General features: G+C 40.1%; 1 protein-coding gene across 1 annotated transcript in view; it reads left to right on the top strand.

Moving 5' to 3' along the window:
• Positions 1–10,871: 10,871 nt before the first annotated feature.
• adgra1 (adhesion G protein-coupled receptor A1) overlaps positions 10,872–22,339 on the top strand; it is a 426,613-nt gene continuing 415,145 nt past the window's right edge. Inside the window, exon 1 of the mRNA XM_018095935.2 lies at positions 10,872–11,275. Coding sequence (XP_017951424.2) covers positions 11,040–11,275 — 236 coding nt within the window. The 5' untranslated portion in view covers positions 10,872–11,039. The remainder of the gene's footprint in view (positions 11,276–22,339) is intronic.

Raw genomic sequence — 22,339 nt, 5'->3', positions numbered from 1 at the left:
GAAGTCTCTGTATTATGGGCAGTGGAAGAAGCTAAAGATCTTGTGAACCCCTGTACTGTGGTGACTGTACAAATACCTGAAAAACTATAGTAAGCAGTGAAATGACCCTGTGTGGACCTCCAGTATATTCACTACTAAATGCTCTCTTACAAATCTACCTGTAATGGTGGTAGGAGCTAGACTGGGCCAGTGGGACACTGGCTGGGCCCAGACTATAAAGAGTTGGCTCCAGTTTATACAAATATCCAAGCACACCCCATTTACTAGGGTTGCCACCTTTTTAAAAAAATCTATACCAATAGGGTGGGGGCCAGTACTGTAAATGGGGGGGCAGGGTGTAGCTGTGACATCAAAGGGGGAGTAGCCAGGCTGGCAAGGACTTAAACAAAATGGGATATGGTGAGTGGCAGAGTAAAAAGGCCCAGATTGGAGGTGGGCTGGGGGTGGATCAAAAAGTTATTGGAAGTACATTGCTGGTAAATTTGTAAAACCGGCCCTGGCCTTGGCTGGTGTGACTGGCAAGGCTGGAAGATTACCAGCCAGGTGGCAACCCTACCCATTACAAGCATATTACTCTGCAAATGTTACTTTAAAAGGTTTTAATTTAGGAATAACAAATTGCATAGGAAAATGAATTGCTCCTCTATGTGCTCCTTGTTTAACTCTATTTTAATACCAATCACTTTAAAGTTTGTCTGTGCTGGGTAAGGATACGCTGGAAATTTCAGATGTATCAGATCTTTCCCCTGCCAGACTATCAAAGGTTTAGACATTTATTTTCAGGGCAATAATGATGCAAAATACATCAGAAGGACGGAGGGGGAAACAGAGATCTCAAGTACCCACTGGGAACTGGAAGCATTTCGAGCCGTGTGAGCCGGAGAACATTTATTTGAAATAGCAGTACGCAATGGCGTCATTACTTATTAAAAGTGCCGCAGCAGGATTCGCAATCTGTGTGTGTGTGTGCGCTTGTGCGACACAGAGTTCTATTTTACATTATCCCGCTCCCCATTTCCAGATTAGCACAATATCACAGCCAAAGCTGGAAAATGTGTCAGAGCCGCTCTGAGTGATACACAAAGGAAAAACAATTTGACCTTTTTTTTACTCGACAATTACTGCAGTGGAGGTTTTAATGGCATCAGATTTTGTCAAGTCCCCAGCAAGGATGCTTTCATTTGCTCTTCGTTCTTTCAGTTTTTTGCCTTGTTTAAAGCTGCAGTAAAAACGCATCAAACTCATAAAAAGGAATTACACGCCGGCCTGGTGTTTTGTCTTCGCAGAAGGAAATTAAAGGGCACATCAGACAGTTCCGTGGGTTGAGAGGGTTTGTTGGGCGTCATTAAAAAGTAGTCTATAGGTTAAAAACGACAGTGTGACATGCAGTAAAGCATTTGTGTGTTATGTTATAGTGTATAAAATAGAGGAGGCAGTTATTATGGAATCTTTATGCACATTCATTGGAAAGTAATCCTTAGATAATTTTAGTGCCCCTATAGATTACAGGGGTAGGGACCTACTTGCAGGATTATAATCATGTTCATCATAGTTTAGGGTAGTGATCCCCAACCAGTGAGCAACATGTTGCTCCCCAACCATTTTGCTCAAAATCAGGTCTTCATTTTTGAATTTCTAACTTGGAGGCAAGTTTTAGAGACATAAAGATAAAGATACATGTGTACTGACAAACAAAGCCTCTAGAAGGCTGCCAGTCCACATTGGGCTACCAAATAGCCAATCACAGCCTTCATTAGTAACCCCCTATATGTTGCTCATATGTCAAAAAGGTTGGGGACCCCTGGTTTAGGGTGTTTAATTATTTTAGCCTCCAGGTTACAGCGTTGATTTAATAATTTGATGTAATTGCTCCTCCTAGCCACTAGGTTTCACTAGCTGGTAGGAGTCTATAAAAGAGAAGGGGAGGGTAGGAGTAGCTGCCATTTTCTTTGGCACTATCAGAGAGGGAGGGACAGCTGTTGTTAAGGGCTGATGTTAAAAAAGTTCATCAAATTCAAGTATCTATGAAATACACTTTAGTCATTGAACTGAACCTGGCCCGAATTGTAACGTGAAAAAGTCCATTTTCCATTTTTAATGTTGGATGCATTTTTTAATTTTGCCCTTTGTCCCATTTAGTAGATTGAGTACCTAAAGTAGTTCAAGAACCACCGGTGTTAAAAATTTTTTTGTGTCTCTCTGTGTAATAGGTATATGCCTCCTCCAAAAGGTACTTTTTAGGATCAAGACTTCACCAGCCAGAGGTTTGAGGGGGATCATGGAATGATCTGCGCAGGATCATGAATCTAGCCCAGGTAGCTAATGCTATTGGTAAGGGTTAGAGGTCATTGATGATCCCCATCTTCTCACATCCCTGTTCTACCCATTAGAGTCCCCTGAACCAACTCCTTTGTGATCTACAGAGAGGGCAATTTTGTCCCTACTGCCTCCATCAGTTCCAGTTTTATATTCCCACACCACAACTCACACATATTTCTTTGTAACAGTTCCTGCCCCCAGGCAAATATATCTTTACTCCTTCCCTTAATAAGGGATAAAACCCCACATCACTAGCGCAGGTCTGAAGTCCCTGGGACCAAGGCAAGTGTTCATATTTGTTGGCATTTTTTTTTAAGGATGCAAAATGATGTGAATAAAATGCAAGCTTTTTTATATTAGTACAAGGGAAGTTATTAATCCTCATTCATGACAGAAATATCAATAGGCAGCAATTCTTACTTAAAAGGAAATATAACTTATTTATGACAGAGTTCAGTCACTTCAATTTTCCATAAATGATCCGTACAACATGTTTCCATCAATTAGAATTCTGCACAAGGAGCCTTATTTGTCTGTTCGTTCATGTGGCCAGTAGCTGCCATTCTGTTTCTCGTTATTACAGCCACTTAAAGGGCAAATATACCTTCCACAGCAGTGTTACTCCACCTACATTACTTGTACTTGTACAGTACTTGTTTCTGCACTACAGGTACATCTCCCACAATGTCCTGTCATATTATCAAGGGTTATAACATAATGGGAGCTGCTGTGCCACAGTCATAGAGAGATGGAAAGGTCAACCTAAACCAGTTACTTTTTAAAACAGCCATCAACTGAACTAGAAAAGTCTATGTTATTTTTAAAGAAATGTTTTGTGCTTGGTTCTTTAGTATAATGCCCCTTTAGCTTTAAAAAAAAAAAATCCCATACCATAGGAGCTCCACATAGGTATAGGATTTTAGCTGCCAATTCCACCCCTTCAGGCCAAATAGGCAGCTTATCTGTCTGTGTAAGGGGAAAAGTCTTGTGTAAATTCAATATTTTCACACAGACCCAACCTAGACCCGCAACCTGCAACCCAGAACTGCATTTTTACACTTGGACCAGTCACCTAAACCCCAACTGCCTTATCTACAACCTGGACCTTCTACAAGCACTTGCTGCAAACCAGAAATGACATTTAAACAAGTAAACTGGCTATAGATAAGACCTGCAACCCAATCCCACGACCCACAAACCTGAAGACCCGCTGACTCGCATCAGAAAGTCCTACCCCTAACCAGCAGATTGTTTGGGCCAAGTAAAGCTGGGAATGTCAAGAAAAGATCTGCTTGTTTGGTGCACTCACCAAAACGAGAATTTTTCAAAGTTTGGCCAAAGTATAGTCAAGTGGGTGAATGTTACTGTTATTTAATGTTCACTCTGGACCTGTACTGCCTGGGACCAATGCCCAAACTACACGGAGCAGAGGAATACCACCCCTTAGCACTCCAGTAAGCACGTCCCTCACCCACAGTGGCAACTAAATATGAAGCTCAACCAACCAAAGAATTTTGCTCTAATTTGCTTCCCCACCTACTATAGGCAGCCTTATAGGCAGGGATGTTGCTCAAAACTGCCACGACACAGTACAAGGGGGTAACAGAAAGTCATGCACAGCTTATAAACCTGCCCAACTCACCCATTCCCAGTATTGCTGTGTATATTTTCCCATAGTAGCCCTTCAAGGCAAAGTTCCCTTCAAGGCTACTACCTATAGATTGTAAGCTCTATGGGGCAGAGACCCCATCCTCTTGTGTTTTTGACTCTTATTGCAACTGTATCTTTTATTTAGTTGTCTTTATTGTAATACTTGTATTTATCTATTATCTTAATACAAACAATTTTGGGTTACTGTATTTATGGTGTAACATTTCTGCCTTGATTTATTTGTCTAATGGGAATGGTAAAAAAAGCCGATTTCAAACGTAGTGGACACCAAGCGCTCCGGACTCCGGGGTCTCTCATAAAATCAAATCTTTATTGTTGCATTAAAAGAAGGAAGGCCTTCTTTTAATGCAACAATAAAGATTTGATTTTATGAGAGACCCTGGAGTCCGGAGCGCTTGGTGTCCACTACGTTTGAAATCAGCTTTTTTTCCCCTTCAGCTACGGGTTCGGGGCCCTGAGCACCCGGACCAGCCAGGGATACCGGTGAGCTATTTTGACTTGTACTGACTATGCTTGACCATTGTGTTCCTTGAACAGCATTTGCGATACGTCCGGGGTTTTTACACCCGGACCTTACTGCTTAGATTGGTACGGATTGTATTTTGTGAATTGGAGCATTTATTATCATATGCAGAGAAATTTACTTTTGTTTTTCGTTTTTGTTTTACTTTATATGATATATTATCTTACCTCTTTTTCTTTAATGGGAATGGTAAAGTGTTTTTCAGTTCTTATTTGTCATTGGGCTGTACAACATTTACATATCTGTTTTAGGTAGCCTTGAATGTGAAATGTCCGACAGCGTCAGTGCTGGGCCAAAAAGTTGCACTGGAGCCTCTTTGGTCTCAAAAGTGAATAAGAGACAGCAGGGGCTATTTTGGCTGCTCCACGGCCGACCAAATCTTTCCACAACACGGTTCTGCAGAACAGAATTTTCTGATATTCTATGGAAATAAAAATGAACAAAGACATTTTCCGTTCCTCCCGCGTGTATTTCCCAAAAGCTCAGTGCCTCTTTCATATGCTCTTTTAACTGTTACAGTGAGAATAATGCCACAAGCAAGCTAGAAGGTCTATGTTCAGTGTTATCGAATGATAGAGATTCAGCAAACACTTTATTCTTTCTTTGTAAAAAGAGAAGCTTTGTCCCATTTTCCATTAAATTGTATTTTGTTCTCAGCACTTACTATTTTCAAAACATAAATCAGCCGATGTGGGAGGGGATCTGCATACAGTTTAAAGAGGATAACAGACAGTTCCAAAGTTTTTCTTTATTTTGAACTATCACTCAAACTATCCAGCAAACTTGTCACCATATGGGTTGCAACCAGAGCACCAACGTGCAATAACTCTTAGATATGGAAGAGATCACAGCGTAGGCATAATTAAAGTGATATTTCTGGTATCAGAATTAAAAAGCATGTTATTTGTAGACTAGGGAAAACACATTATTGCCACTTTTCATATTAAATGTATTAGGACAGAAAAGGCTTAAAGCAGCTTTACTTTAAAAAGAACATGTCTAAACTGCCAACAAGTTGAGAGGAAGAAAAGGATAGATGGACAGATACAAAAGCAGAACAGGATGACACCTAACAGTTTTATATGTAACAGCGCCATCTAGTGATCTAACATTTTATATTAGTTAATAGAGCTTCTTCAACACAATCCTGCACTGAAATTTATTTACACAGATTTTTTAAAAATATTTTTCAATATTTAATATTGAAATTTGATGTGGGGATAGACATATTCTAAGTTTCCCAGTTGCCCTTAGTCACACTTTACTGCTAGCTGAAAATAGTAGTTTTATCATGCCCCTCCTTTTCCCCTCCACCAGCAGAGCAGCAGAACAATGAGCAGATAGCAAGACAGCAGCTCCCTGACACCTGTGTTGCTAAAAATGCTCCCATGTCCCACCTAGTGGTAGATATTAGAATAGAGCTCAATAGTAAAAACCCAAGTCCGGCTCATGATTCCTACATGGGAGTAGGGGAAACAATAGCTTATCTAAAAGCAGTTTTATGGTGTAGCGCTGGCTCCAAACTCTGAATTAGGCAAAATGCACTAAGATGGCGCCTACACACAATATTACAAAAAAACTACATTTATTGGTTCAAAAATAAAATTTTAAAATGGTAGAAAGAATTATTTGCAATTTAAACAGTCTAATATAGCAATAAAAACTATACCATAAAAATCATGACAGAATCCCTTTAATATTTACTTTGTTGCTGCTTGAAGAGAGCTGTGACTGATTTAACCCACTGGGAGAGGCTTGTCTGAAGCAGAGTAAATAGGAATATTAAACTATATAAATTGAACACAAATACATGAAATCTGAACTCTTAGAAGACAAATAACAGAACATTTCTAAAGCTTGTGTAAAAACATAAATGGTACCATAATACAGAGGTTTATTATGCGATGACAGCATCCCCTGTCAAAACAGAACAAGCCCTAGCATAAACTGCTTCTAGAAGCAAAATCCTGCTGGATAGGATTTATATATTATAATTGACATTATTTCTCTTTTGACTAAATGACAAGGTTTCATTCATAGTTGTGCCACCCAAGTCTCCTGGGAGTTCCCAGTTCCTTACTTTGTCTGTGCTACTTGGAACAATGTCACCGACCAGGCCCTCATTTTTTATGGACTTTGCCCTCTCCCACACCAGTATATATATATATATATATATATATATATATATATATATATAGGCATTCAAGTATGTAATGCTGCACATCTACAGAATCAATACAATAAGGTGGGTGCTCACTACAGGGGTCCCCTGTAAGATCCCCAAAAAAATCCAAAACAAAAAGTTACAGCTTTATTTTACATATCAAAAAGCCTTTTGTATATATAGGCAACTGAGGGCCTGTGTCTAGGGCAGCAGCTTTAGGAGGGTTGCCCTTGGGTGCCTCTAAAATAAAAAAATATTACAACGTGATAAACCTCCCCAGCCGCTAGATCAAACCTATTGAAATCCGGAGGTGGAGCTGGGGGTGGTAAGGGAGCAGTGGGGGGGGGGGGGGGGGGGGGGTGGGCGGTGTGGAGAAAGTGAAGTCACACATGGCGTCCGCATGACGTCACCTAGGGTGGCACTGAACCTAAATACAGCACTGTTCCCCACGCAAAGAATGGAGATCAAAGACCTGCATGATTTTCATGAATGCACCACAGCCTGCATTCAGTAGCCATATCTACCATATAGGCACCTAGGATGGCAAATATAGAGGAGGTTACCCAAGGGTGAAGGATTAGGCTGAGGTTTTGTGCCTAGGGCAGCACCGGCCAGCCCTGTTTTTTAGTAGCCACCCTGATTTAGCTCCCTAACCCATTCTATTGCAGTAATAGCCCAGACACCCACTCCCTATAATTTGCACCTGAATCTCATTGAGAAGCATAAAGGTTGCACCCAAAATCTTAAGAAGTAGTCAGAGCAGAGGGTGTGACCTGGGGGAAATAGAGACGTGGCATTGGCCGATCAGGTGCAAAGTTAGGGGTGGAGAATGAGAGAGCCCTGTACATACTCCCTGCCTATAGGCATGGATTGATAGAATGGCTTTGGGGCATATAAGAAGAATTGTGGAAACAAAGAAAACCCCAAGTACTACCTGCAGTGTATATTATAACAACTCTATTGATCACATCTTATTCTTATTTAGGCACCTGATAATTAGTCCCATGCTAACATCAGAACAAACTCTAAACTCTTGTTTCTTTCCCCAGATGTTGCTCAGATTGCTTTAAACCTTGGGTGTACATTGAAGAATGTTATTATTTGTAGTCTTGCAACCTCTGGGGACCCAAGGTTAAGAAACATGGCTCTAAATAGATCTTTCCATCATACGACTAATTTAAAATATTTAAAAAGATCACTAGATATGTAATGGTTTATTAATGGTACAGTGCAATTTTCTTGATGGGCCTAGTTGCTCCTGCTTTGTTTTTGGGACACTACATACAGAGGAGATAGCACATAAAGAATGCCATACTGTTAAGTATATGTGACATTTATCAAAGATACTGTATATATATATATATATATATAATGATACAAGCTAAATAAGATTCCCTTAGTGGACTGCAATGAATAGAACCTACAGCAGCTGAGTGCCTTCTGGCTTCCAGATGAGGCTGCAGGAACCTCCAGTGGATGTCATTGATAAAATAGTGGAAATTCATTGTATGGAAAAGTAAATGGTGCAAATCAGAGGCCAGATGGACAGGATCATTAATGTTTAGGTAAATTCTTGAGAAAGTTTTAGATTTCTTGGTAAATTTACCAAAAATAAATAAATCTAAATTTGCTTTACTAAAAATTGTTGCTTATTTAATAAAAATTGGCACTTATTGTTACACCCTTGTGAAGTTGTGAGTGAAAGCAGTAATGCTAATTGTGTCTTGGCTGAACATGGGTCCCCTTTTCTAAATTAGCTGACCTCAAAACAGCAGAAGATTCTGGGACTTTCAGTGTTTAATGAGAAACTGGACATTTAGGGGCAGATTTATCAAAATGTGAGTTTAGATCTTAATACATGAATTCTCTCCCACGTTCTATTCATTCCTATGGGATTATTTGAAGCATATTTATCAAATTTCTGGCAAAGCCAATTGGGGCAGATTCACTCATCACTACTAATTGGTTGCTGTGGGTTACTGCCTGGGGCAAAGGGTCCCAATGTTGATAAACTAGCCCAAATCTGACACTGACTGGGGGAGTTCTTCTGCGCATCTCTAATCACTGGGAAGATGTGTTGGTAACTGTAGCGCGCAAGTTGTCCACTTGGTTCTGGACAGGGGCCCAGTTATTACTAAGTAGTTTGTTCTCCTTTAGGGCTCTGGCACACGGGGGAGATTAGTCGCCCGCGACAAAACTCCCTGTTCGCGGGCGACTAATCTCCCCGAGTTGCCTACCCCTGCCATCCCACCGGCGAACATGTAAGTCGCCGGCGGGATGGCAGACGCGGCGGCGCGATTTCGCGCAAATCGCCGAAAAAGACTCGCGAGTCTTTTTCGCGATTTCCTGAAATTGCCCTGCCACGTGTGCCATCCCGCCGGCGACTTACATGTTCGCCGGTGGGATGGCAGGGGTAGGCAACTCGGGGAGATTAGTCGCCCGCGAACAGGGAGTTTTGTCGCGGGCGACTAATCTCCCCCGTGTGCCAGAGCCCTGACTTTAGTGCTCATACATTTAGGCTGATGGTACAGGGGAGATTAGTTATCTGCAGTTAAATCTTCACTACCACCGGGAACTAATCTCCCCTCTTTCCCTGAGAGAGCATTAAACTGAGTTGCCAGTGGGAAAACATACACAGCGTTTCATTTCTCAAAGTCTCCCAATGTTACTTTGTGAGGAAACTTCGGGCGACTGGAAAATGAAGGGCCGGCTATTCACTTTATTACTGTGGGAAAGCATTTAGGGGAGAATTGTTACCTACAGCAGTCTGCAGGATTTTGCACCATGCCCCTCCAACCTCATCCGCCCACTTTTGGGGCACACACAGTACCTGCCATCTATGTGTATTCACACCTTCTCCCCCAGGAGTTACAACTATGATGGTCTTGCTGGGCTGTGCCCTCACACAAGGGGGCAGTAAGATCTGCTGTAAGCAGGGAGTATGTCCAAGGCTTGTGTCCCCTGGGGCTCATCATCCTGCACTCAGGGGCAGCACCACATACACAGAGAGGTGCAACTCTTTCCTCTCCATCCTGGGAACTGCCCCTATGGGTCTGGGTTCCCTTTGCACCTTGCTCTTCCATTCATAAATGACTTTGTGTCTCTGTAAATTACAAAAATGACCAACTGCAGAATGCTCCAGTGCTAATGTAATCCGGCATTCCCATTTGCCATAGTGCCCTATTTAATCAAACAAATATTTTTTTATTTTCCCATCTGTAACAGTTAGACAGTACAGGTATAGGACCCATTATCCAGAATGCTTGGGACCAAGGGTATTCCGGATAAGGGGTCTTTCCATAATTTGGATCTCCATACCTTAAGTCTACTAAAAAATTTATAAAACATTAATTAAACCCAATAGGATTGTTTTGCATCCAATAAGGATTATTTATATCTTAGTTGGGATCAATTACAAGGTTTTGTTTTATTTCTACATAAAAAAAGGAAATCAGTTTTAAAATTCTGAATTATTTGCTTATAATGGAGTCTATGGGAGACGGGCTTTCTGTAAATCTGAGCTTTCTGGATAACGGGTTTCCGGATAAGGGGTCCGATACCTGTACCAAGTACTAAGCCTACCTACAAAGATTTGTATACAGTGTCTCAGTGGGTAGCACTTCTGCCTTGCAGTACTGGGGTCCTGAGTTCAATTCTGGGCAGGGCACTATCTGCCATGAGTTTGTATGTTCTCCCTGTGTCTGTGTGGGTTTCCTCTGGGCACTCTGGTTTCCTTCTACACTGCAAAAGTTCACAGGTAGGTTAGTTGACTTCTCACGAAATTGACTGTGGTGTGTGTTAATGTGGTAGGGACCTTAGATTGTAAGCTCCTCTGGGGCAGGGACTGATGTGAATGATGAATAATCTCTGTAAAGGACTGCAGAAATGTGCCGGTACTATATAAATAACAGGAAATAGTTGAATTCATGCATTGTTGCAGTGTTCCCATGTTGGGGAGTGCATGGAGCACACAGGTGTGTGAGTGTGAGAGTGCTGTGTGAGAGTGTCCCCCCCACTCTGCTCCATGCAGCCCCCTAGCCGTGCCTATAGTGCAGCCAGCAGTGACCTAGACGTCAGTGGGAGGGACAGTGAGTGATGCGGGGGAATAGGAGGTGGAAGGGGGATAGTTTGCTGCTGACAGCACAAGTCTTACACACTTTTTGTTTTCACAACTTTCTCTCCCTGGCAGTCTGACTCTGACAGACTTCCCCAGCCCAGAGTGAGTGCAGGGAGCATGACAGAGTTATACTCAGCATCCCCAGTAGCCTGGAACTGCTCTCAGTGCCTAGGCATGACTCCTGCTGCTCACTGTGCCCCCTGACTGATACCATTTGGATACTTGATGTGAGAAGATGCCCTAACATGGATCCCACACAGCTGCTGCTGCTCCTCTGCTTCTCTGTGCTGCTAACCCTTGCAGCCAGCGGGACCGCCAGCAGGAACTGCCCGGATCTGACCATTGACAGCTGTCTGTGCTCCTCTGAACGCTCTAAGGGGCTTGGGAGGCAGAAATCCATCTATGTGAAAGTGGTGTGCAGTGGTGGGGAGCTCATGGAAACACTGCAGCCTTCCTTACTTCCAAACAAAACTGTGACCATGTGAGTAGATTAAACAATGGGAAAGTTAACCCTCTGCCACCAAGTGTCTTTCATCCTGCCAGACAACACCTTGTGCAGCATAGGTCAAAAAGGAAGCTCTTGTCATGTGGTTGCTAGGGTCACTATCCCTGGCAACTAGAAAACTAACATATTGCAAGGCTAGAATATTATGCTTATCATTTTTGGTATATGCTGGAATTGTGGGGAAAACACTTCATTTTAGGTAAAAAAAAATGGTGAATTACGTTCCAAATTACAGTTTGCACACTGCACTTACGAGTCCTCATTTTCTTCAGACGCTTTACTGTTATTCCTTCATTTTGACTTTCCAGCAAATTCCTGGTTGCTAACGTGAGCCTATCCTAGCAATTGGAAAGTAGTGTAAAGCTAAACTGTTTTTTTTTTTAACCTAATATCCAAGAAAGGGCATATAAAGAGTAGGGAGATTGGACTGCTAAACTGTAGAGTTGTCTATCAAAAAATGGTAAAAGTCGTAGAATTTTGTTCTTTCAATCATAGTAAAAGTAAATAAGTGTTCCATCCCAGTAATAATAATAGTTTGTTGTTTTAAACATTTGCAGGAGGTGTTGGTGGCTCTTTCCAAAAATCTCTGTGTACTGAATATCAAATATGAAGTTTCTTTGGTTTGCTTGGGCTGATGTAGACTGATAGATATATATAAGGTGGAAAGAAGTTACATGTGAAACAGACAGTTGATATTCCCTATGTTTTTATTTAACAATAATATAAATCACATGACAGGTATCTTCACACATCTTCGCCTTTTGATAAAACATAGCAACAGGCTGCTATAGGGGTAGTCAGTGAGATTTACAACTGGTTTTCTTTTTAAATTATTAAGGTTTCTGGATTATTTTGAATTTTGTTTTGGAGATCAACAGCTATTTGGTTGCTAATGTTCAATTTACCCTAGCAATTAGGCAATAATGTGGATGAAAACTGTATGATGAATAGGAGAGGGTCTGTATGGAAAGATACGTAAAGGTATGGGATTCATTATCCATTAACACGTTATTTAAAAAGTTCCAAATTACGGGAAGGTTATTTCATATAGAAAAACGGGAAAGTTGTGCTCACCGCTAAATTTTAAACCATTACGCGGGGGTGCAATGAGGTTGTGATTACAAAAAACATATAGACATAGTTGGCTAGCCTGAAGTATATTGCAATATATGGATAAACAATCCCTGTTGGGCATTGCTTGGTAGCTTAATGCACAGAATGTCTTAATGTCCTATATATATATATTGATAATGGGTGAGTGCAGAGGGGCTCTTGTTGGTGCCTATTTCACATACACCCTATTTTAAACAAATAATTAAATATTTTAAAAGTGAATTCTTTTTTCTCTGTAATAATAAAACAGTACCTGTACTTGATCCCAACTAAGATATAATTACCCCTTATTGGGGGCAGAACAGCCCTATTGGGTTTATTTAATGGTTAAATGATTCCCTTTTCTCTGTAATAATAAAACAGTACCTGTACCTGATCCCAACTAAGATATAATTACTTCTTATTGGGGGCAGAACAGCCCTATTGGGTTTATTTAATGGTTAAATGATTCCCTTTTCTCTGTAATAATAAAACAGTACCTGTACTTGATCCCAACTAAGATATAATTACCCCTTATTGGGGGCAGAACAGCCCTATTGGGTTTATTTAATGGTTAAATGATTCCCTTTTCTCTGTAATAATAAAACAGTACCTGTACTTGATCCCAACTAAGATATAATTAATCCTTAATGGAGGCAAAACAGTCCTATTGGGTTTATCTTATGTTTAAAATGTTTATCTAGAAAACCCCGGGATAACAGGTCCCATACCAGTAATACAAACTAACAATAACGGTACAATTGTAGCCTCACAAAGCAATAGTTTTTTGGCTGCCACTGGGTTCACTGACTCCCATTTAAAAACAGAAAAGAGGTAAAGTGAAGGGCCCAACAGGACTGGGGTCCAATAAGGCTTTTCCCAGTACCTCTGTGGGGCAGTCAGACCCTGCTTATACGCTTGAGTAGTGTCATCTCATAGAGAGAAAATACATTAAGTTTTTAAATAGTACAGGTATGGGACCTGTCATCCAGAATGCTCAGGACCTGGGGTTTTCCAGATAAGGGATCTTTCTGTAATTTGGATCTCAATAACTAAAGTCTGCTAAAAATCATTTCAATATTTAATAAATCCAATGGGCTTGTTTTGCGTTAAATAAGGATTAATTATATCTCAGTTGGCATCAAGTACAAGGTACTGTTTTAATTTTTACAGAGAAAAATTAGAATTTTTTGCTTATAAAGTCTATGGGAGATGTAATTCGGAACTTTCTGGATAACGGGTTTCCTGATAAGGGATCCCATAGTTGTAACGACATTGGAGAGGTACAGGTATAGGACCTGTTATGCAGAATGCTTGGGATCTGAGGTTTTCCAGATAAGAGATCTTTCTATAATTTGGATCACCATACTTTGTCTACCAAAAAAATCATTAAAACATTAAATAAACCCAATAGGACTGTTCTGCGCCCAATAAGGATTAATTATATCTTTATTGGGATCAAGTACAAGGTGTTTTATTATTACAGAGAAAAAGGGAAATAATTTGTAATTATTTGATTATAATGGAGTCTATGGCCTTCCTGTAATTTGGAGCTTTCTGGATAACAGATTCTATGCCAAGGTGCAAAATACAAAAAAATGGGCTCTTCCGAGTCCTGCATGATTTATAATCATAATAAATTATAGGCTTTGAACATTAAACCCTATGGAAAATACTTTGGGGCAAATTGGCTATTTCACCAAAATTCACCATCCTTCACCAGCAATTTGTTAAAGCACAAGCATTTAATTATTTTAAACTTAATGGTCATCTATTGGAACTTAAAAGAAAAGTAAAATGTATTTTCCTGCATAATTATGAATTGGGGGCAACAAGAAAAATGATACTGTATCTATGTCAGAAGTATTAAAAAAGTTGTTACACTTGGAAAAAAAATATGCTATTCATAATAAATCTGCCCCATTTAATGTGAAAGAAATATATTATACAGAATTAATGTTTCTGTTTATTACAAAATATAGTAAGGCTGATCCCCAGTATGACTGATGGATATATACTCAGGCTGCGTCTCTGGGCACTTTTGCTGTTTAGATTTATATTTTAACCTGTACCAGACAATCATGATGTGATATATATATTGTGCCATACACAATCCTGTGCAATTGTTTACAGTTCTTCTCTATGTATCATGTTTAAGAAATGATAAGTTCATCCAAAGGGGCCCATTCACAAAAACCACAATTGTTTTTTTTCAGAAAAAAATTGTATTTTTTCTAATTTATAGAACTTTCTGCTATGTCCACAATATTTTCATTAATTCCACGGTTCGTGGTTTTTGTTAACATTCCCAAAAAAGTTGTATTATTCGCAAAGACTACGACCATTTTGAAATTCATTCAATTCATTCCATTGAGTCCTATGGAAGGCTTACAAAATCATGCATTGAAGTTTCAAAGCCAGAAAGGTTTTTGCGCCGTTTACGATCATTTGGATCCGAAAATTTTGTGACTTTCGTATTGCAACCACAATATTTTCGTATGACCAAGAAAAGAATTTTCGTGACATTTTTGCACATCAGAAATTATCGTGGTTACTCCGAATTATTTCCAATCATGCTTTTAACCACACAAAATTTGTGGTTTCATGAATGGGCCCCAAAGAGATAAGTGGAACTCTGGAGTAGTCTGGGGACCAATGTTCTGTCTAAATCAGGGTTCCCCAACCTTTCTTACTCGTGAGCCACAGTCATATGTAAAAAGGCTTGGAAAGCAACACAAGCACCATAAAAGTTGATGGAGGAGCCAAATAAGGGCTAAGATTGGCTATTAGGGGCCTCTATGCACACTATCAGCTTACAGGGGGCTTTATTTGGTAGGAAATCTTGTTTTTATTCAACCAAAACTTGCCCCCAAGTCAGGAATTCAAAAATAACTCCCTGGTTTGTGGCAATGGGAGCAACATCCAAGGGCTTGGGGAGTAACGTGTTGCCCCAGAGCCACTGGTTGGGGATCACTGGTTTAAAGTGTGCGCTCGTGCTCGCACACAAATTCCAAAAAAGTCCAGCGCATACAACAAATTGTGGTGCACACAACTCTGTGTGAAAACTTTGGACCTGAGAACACAAGTTTAAAATGTGTGTGCAAAAAATGAGAAGGAATTGTAGGGAACATTGCTGGGGACCATTCATTGAGGACCTCTATGGGGACGGCACTGATCTTCAGTATGACACTAATGCTGTGTGCAGCCTCATTAGCCTGTGTTCATTTTCTTTAGAATTTAATAGGAATTAGGTCACTGAATCCATTAATCACAGACAGCCATCCCAATGCTTTACTAGGACTACATTTGTTCAAATACATGTTACCAAATTCCTGGGGATTAATAATTACATGCGATTATGAGAAAATTATGCACGTCTACCTCTTAAACCTACAGTGTGATGGAATGTGCCCAGTAAGTGTGTTAGAGTTATATTTCCTGCAATATCCTAGTAATGTATGAATTATTACATGCCTCATTTCTTTCTGCTCATTACAAACAGGAAATTAGTCAATGAAACAATCAACTGTCGCAGCACTGACCCTAAAGCTTGTTTTCCCCCTCTAAATATATCTAGCAAATCAGTTTAAACCAGTAGAGAATAAAGATAGAGAATTCATGTACAGAATGCTAGAGGCAAGGAACAGGGCTAATGGGAATATGAGACAATGTAGCTGAACTATGCACAAGATCTAATCAGCGGTCCTGTACCTTGAGACAACCAAAAAGTATGTTCTGTGAGTTTTGCTCTGTATCTTAATGATCATTAAAATGTAGTTTACAATTTAGTTTGTCATTAAACCAGTTGCTATGGTTCCTGTAACACGGCTTGCCAAAATATTCTTAATTTGTTTCTTTGGACGTATCCGTTGCAAATAGGAGCAGTCGCTACAAGCATTCTAAATGAAAAACATAATAAGTGAATATATTTACATTTACAACTACAGTTACTAGATGGTCAGTAGGTCAGTGTTGGCCCTTGATACTACTAGCGGGGAGTAACCTGGCGCTGTGTGTGCCACATGGAACACTAAAGGGGACCTGACTTTTTTGGGTCAGGCTTTTTTACACGAAAACCCGTTGTTGGGGAAAAAAAACATGTCTTTTTTGTGATTTATTATGCAACAAAACTGCAACAATTCCGAATCCCAAAATGTGTCGTCTAATACCTGAGATCATGTAGAAGTCAATGACAAATGTCCCTTCCACAGTTGCGACAATACAGAAAAGTCGCGGTTTCTTTCATGCTTTTTCAGTTAAGATCTTTTGATAAATGACAGTTATTCATGGAAATGAGTTTTTTTGTGTGGTTTCAAACACATATAAATCCAAAAAAAGCAAGTTTTAGTAAATCCCTCCTATAGGGGCAGATTTATCAAAATGTGATTTTAGAGCTTATTACCGTATTTTTCGCCCTATAAGACGCTCCGGAATATAAGACGCACCCAATTTTAAAGGAGGAAAATCTAGAAAAAAAAGATTCTGAAGCAAATACTGTAGTAAAATATCACAACTGTATAAAGTTAAATGTCTCTGGGCTCGCACATAATGAGGCTTCCCCCAGGGCCCCCCCCAAGCATCCTTCAGCTTCCCCCAGGGCCCCCCCAAGTATCCTTCAGCTTCCCCCAGGGCCCCCCCAAGTATCCTTCAGCTTCCCCCAGGGCCCCCCCAAGTATCCTTCAGTTCCCCCAGGGCCCCCCCAAGTATCCTTCAGCTTCCCCCAGGCCCCCCCCAAGTATCCTTCAGCTTCCCCCAGGCGCCCCCCAAGTATCCTTCAGCTTCCCCCAGGGCCGCCCCCCCAAGTATCCTTTAGCATCCCCCAGGGCTTCCAAGCATCCTCCAGCTCCCCCACGGCACCCACAGCATTCTTCAGCTTCCCCCAGGGCCCCCAAGCACCTTCCATTTCCCCTAGCGGCCTCCGGCTCCCGTGATGTCTTCCTCTCTGTGCCGTGGCTCCCAGCTTCTTCTGTACTTTTATAAGGTTGCGCCCTGTGCGTGTGACGTCAGTATGCACGGGCGCAACCTTATAAAAGCGAGTATGCGGCAGAGATCCGCGGCACATACAGGAAGACGCATTTGCCGTATAAGACGCACAAACTTTCCCCCCCCAGTTTTGGGGAAGAAAAAGTGCGTCTTATACGGCGAAAAATACGGTACATAAAAACTCACCCACGCTCCATTCATTCATATGGGAATTTTAGAAGTGTATTTATGAAGTGGCGAGTTCTTTCACCCATAAATGACAAATACGCCTCTAAAAATCCCATAGGAATGAATAGAATGTGGGTGCGTTATTTTTTCTATTCAAAGTTTTTCTATTCAAAGGTGGGTGAGTTTTATGTATTAACCTCTACACTCACATTTTGATAAATCTGTTCCTTAAGTCATCTGCTGGATTATTCTTATTATCCCATCTATAGCGCTAAACTTTGCCACAGTGCATCACAGAGATCATACATCATGCTTTCACCCCTGTGGTCAATTCAGGAGTTAATATATATTTTAGCATATGGGAAGAAAACTCCATGCAGACAGATGGAGGACATACAAAGCCATTGCAGAATTGGTAATAAAGGGCCAGTATGTGCTACCCACCTAGGATTAGGCTTTAAGGCAGGGCTCTTGTCCACCTGTGAAATCCTTTGCCTATTGTCCCGATATCTATTGATGTTCATTCATGTACAAAATTGTTCTCTGAAGCATCTATAAATATTTATACTTTACAGATATTCACTCCTCTACTCTGTCTGCTAAGGAAACATCTAAACCCTTCTACAAAATGGTCAAAATGGCCAACCTAAAACTCTCAGTAAAAATACACTTGGAAATGTTCATTGATCTGTCCTTTTTTTTTTTTTTTACCAGAAAATGGCAGTACGGGCAGATTTAAGCTGCTGATTCGGCCCCTTTAGACCAATTCGGTGGCTTATCCATGTAGGGATGTAGCGAACCTCAAAAACCCCATAGACTTCAATGGGAAGGCGAACTTTAAAACCTAGAAAAGCCATTTCTGGCCAGAAAACTGATTTTAAAGTTGTTTAAAGGGTGCCACGACCTGGACAGTGGCATGCAGGAGGGGGATCAAGGGCAAAAATTTCTCTGAAAAATACTTTGTTGACACAGCGTTGCGTAAAATCGCAAAGGCAGCTGGCAGACCTAGCGGAAATATGCGGCGTTTTTTGCTATTTCGCGCTATTACCACCATGGAAACTGGATTTGCTGAAAAACGCCATGTGTGGCTTGCGCGGTGGTTTTAGGCCAAGAAAAAACGCAGCAGAAAAACGCCACGCGAACCCAAATTGCGAACATACGCGAAAAGTTCACGAACTTGCGCGTTTGCGAACACCCGATGTTCGCGCGAATTAGTTCGCCGGCGAACAGTTCGCTACATCTCTACACCCATGTAGGGTGCACTCCGACGAGCCTACCTGACCAATATCTGGGCAAAAATCAGGCATATGTTGAGCGGACATGTTTGATTGTTTGGATTGAGGACTGCATTGGCTTGTAAATGTGGTCATGACCCATTTGGCCCTAGGGCCAAGTCATCGGATAAGTCCAATATGAGGCCAAAATGAGTGGCTCTTATAACGTATGTCCACCTTAACACAAATACTCTATGTATCACTCTCTTCTTTAGAAATATCTATACTTCTTCTACCCCTCCCAGCCCACCAGTACCTGCCCTATTGCTATCATTGGCTGGAGATAACGCTTTCATTGATGTGAAGGTACTAACACTGGGGTACTGTGGGCTGGGCGGTAGAGCAGGGGGAAAGTTGGTGGCTATTGAGGATTGTGCTAAGGAAAAGCTGCTCTTCTCTTCATAACTCAGCACCAATGGCAAATCAGCCAGTGAAAGGTCCTTTTGGATCATTAGATACATTATATTCAAAATTTTATTTTGCAGATCAGTTGATGAGTAGACTCGCTGAAAGACAAAGCTGATTCTTTCAAACCACAAAATGTTGTTAAACCACAAAGTGTCATTAACATAGTTGTAGAGTAATTAATTCAACTAGGCAGAACAAAAATCCATAGAAAACAAAAACCACAGAAACCTATTGGAAATGGATTTAGCTAACTGTCCCATTAAATGTGGTAAGAGGCTTGACGTGATACATCTCCTATTGTCAAACCGCTGTCGATTTTCGCTTGTCTGTGGCAAATACGGACTACGGAACATGCACAGACAGATTTTTCTGCTTTATATTTGTTTACTTAACAGCTTGGAAATAACATGAAGAAATAATTTCCTTTCAGACAATGAAACTGTTTCACTCTTTTTATTAGCCCACGGAGGAATGTTGTTACCATATGGAATATAACGGTTTAAGCTTTTTCTTTTTGTGTTATTGTGAGGAAACAGGCAACCGCGAAAAGAAAAGGGGTATTATGAGACATAAACATCAGCACATTAGTGGATTCTGACTAATTGCTCATTTCAGTGAACGAAATTTTAGCTTGTCTGGGAATATATCACTACAGCACTGGCTTAATTCAATCCTAGAACTATTAAAGAGTGAGTAAAGCCTTATGGTTTTGCAAGCTTGATTAACTGATGTTTAGGCATCGGGATACTTTGCCTTTTTATAACCAGCAGTCTCATGCCTCCTTAATATTCACTGGATCAAACTCCACTTATCCACTCTACTGATAAGCTGGCAGTGAGCCTTTCAAAGGGAACAAGAAGCTTACTATCTTAAACTAGAGTTCCAGTACAAGTTTATAGAATTTGATTGTAGGGATAATATAGTGCGAATGAGAATCTCACATTGCTGAGATCCAATCAACAGGAATATTATTCAATAAATATGGGGAAATTTTATCCAAAGACAGAAAAAAAACCAGTTCATAGAACTGAAGGATATTAGCCCCCCCCCCCCCCATACACACATATTCAATGTTCCATATATATATATATACTGGAACAAGGACAGCAGAAAGGTTTATTACTAAAAAAAACCTAATCTATTTTTGCATTTACATTTTGCTCACAATTCTTTAAATCCTAGGAGTGCTGTCCTTGTTCCAGTGCATTTTTTTGGTACTAGCACCCAGGTTTTGTTGCTGCAAATGGTGTGTACCCTATGGACTAATTTATATATTTTATATATATATATATATATATGGACAGAGAGCCGCACACACAAGGACTTAGCAAAAAAAGTGAAAAAGTTTATTCAAAAAAGATTCAATGTTTCGAGTACCAACTGTACTCTTCCTCAGGGACAATATATACATATATACATATATATATATATATATATATATATGTATAAAGACACAGGGACTTTGCAAAAAAATAATACGTTTATTTAGAAAAAAGGGACAAACCCTGAGGAAGAGCACAGTTGGTGCTTGAAACGTTGGACCTTTTTTCTAAATAAACTTATTATTTTTTTGCAAAGTCCCTGTGTGTGCGGCTCACTATCTTTATAATTATTTTTTGTGCTCTGTTTGTTCTTGTATATATATATATATATATATATATATATATATATATATATATATATATATACTGTATACTGTGTGTCTGTACTCTCAGCCACCATCTAGTAAAGTGGGTGCTGGGTCAATAATAAGTATCTACTCAAAAGGACCCACACTCCATTATATTGCTTTAATATTCATAAATGTGTATTTAATGTTTTGGCCAACATTAGGGCCTTTATCCTTGATATAATGGAGTGCGGATCCTTTTGAACTGATATATATATAAAAATATATATACTGTAGGCGACATTACAGTTGGATCTGTTTAAAACGTGCCCCATCCATAGCAATAGATACATACTATAGGGTGCTTAACATGCCTGTGTTGTACCAATGTGACTATATTACATGTATATATATATACACACACCCACACAATCATATACTGTGTATGGGTATTCTAGCTGATCTGTTGTTTCTGGGTTCACCCATTTTACGAGGCAGGGGTGAAGGGTGAATGTTTTGCTTGGGAAGGCTGCCAATATATGGCTATCCATAGGAGGGCTCGTGAATGTATACCGTTATATGATGCTTTGTCTTTTGGGGGAACTTAACCCTCCCTAAGCCTTTATTATTCTCCGCTTATGGTAGCGGCATTTACTTATTTATTATTAGTGATTTATTTGAAAGCCGGCAGAGATTGGTGCACTTTTGAAGAACAGTTGCATCCCCAAAACACCAACACTTGTGTGCATTCATATTAAGTAGATGGTAGCCACCTGCTCATTGGATGCCAGTGGTCTAGTTTTCCTTGTGCTTTGCTGCAGTAATTCAAATATATAGTGTATTTACTTCCCCATCTGCACTGATTATACTGTATCTCTTACAAAGATTTCCAATACTTTCAACATCGCTGGATCAAACATGCATGGAAGATGAAATCTCCATTGTCTCCATTTTAAATATGTACAATACTCCATCTACAGTATATAAAAGTAGGCTTTTACACTTACAGTAGATAAAACCTTTTCCCAACCACATTTGTACTGTACTTTAACATTTATAGATAAAACCTTTTCACAACCACACTTTAAAGTTTATAGAAACACAAGGTTGCAGAGTGATATTGTACAAGCTCGAGCAACTAAGGAACTGCCACACCTAATATGCTTTATGTATGCCACATTACCATTGGATGCACAACAGCATAGAGAAACAGAGCAGAAGACAAATGGTGAGGTCCATTAAAGGTTGCACTTATTTGTTAAATGTAGTTTTTATGACCAGGTGCCCTGTAAATGCATTTTTAGGGAAAAGAAGCTATCCAGTACACAAGACATCACAAAAATCTATTGCTAGAACAATCAACCTTAGTGTGTAACTGCAAGCAATTGAACTTTATGACCAATGATACGATGCACTTCATATTTGTCTGGAACAATAAACTCCATGTGGCAGAAGGGACGGCTACCCAATGGTTCCTTCTGTCTCCGAGTTATTATATTACTGAAA

The sequence above is a fragment of the Xenopus tropicalis genome, chromosome 7 (assembly GCF_000004195.4).
Source record: "Xenopus tropicalis strain Nigerian chromosome 7, UCB_Xtro_10.0, whole genome shotgun sequence".
Classification (NCBI taxonomy): domain Eukaryota; kingdom Metazoa; phylum Chordata; class Amphibia; order Anura; family Pipidae; genus Xenopus; species Xenopus tropicalis.
Note: the sequence above shows the minus strand (reverse complement) of the source record. Positions and strands in the feature narration are given on the sequence as shown.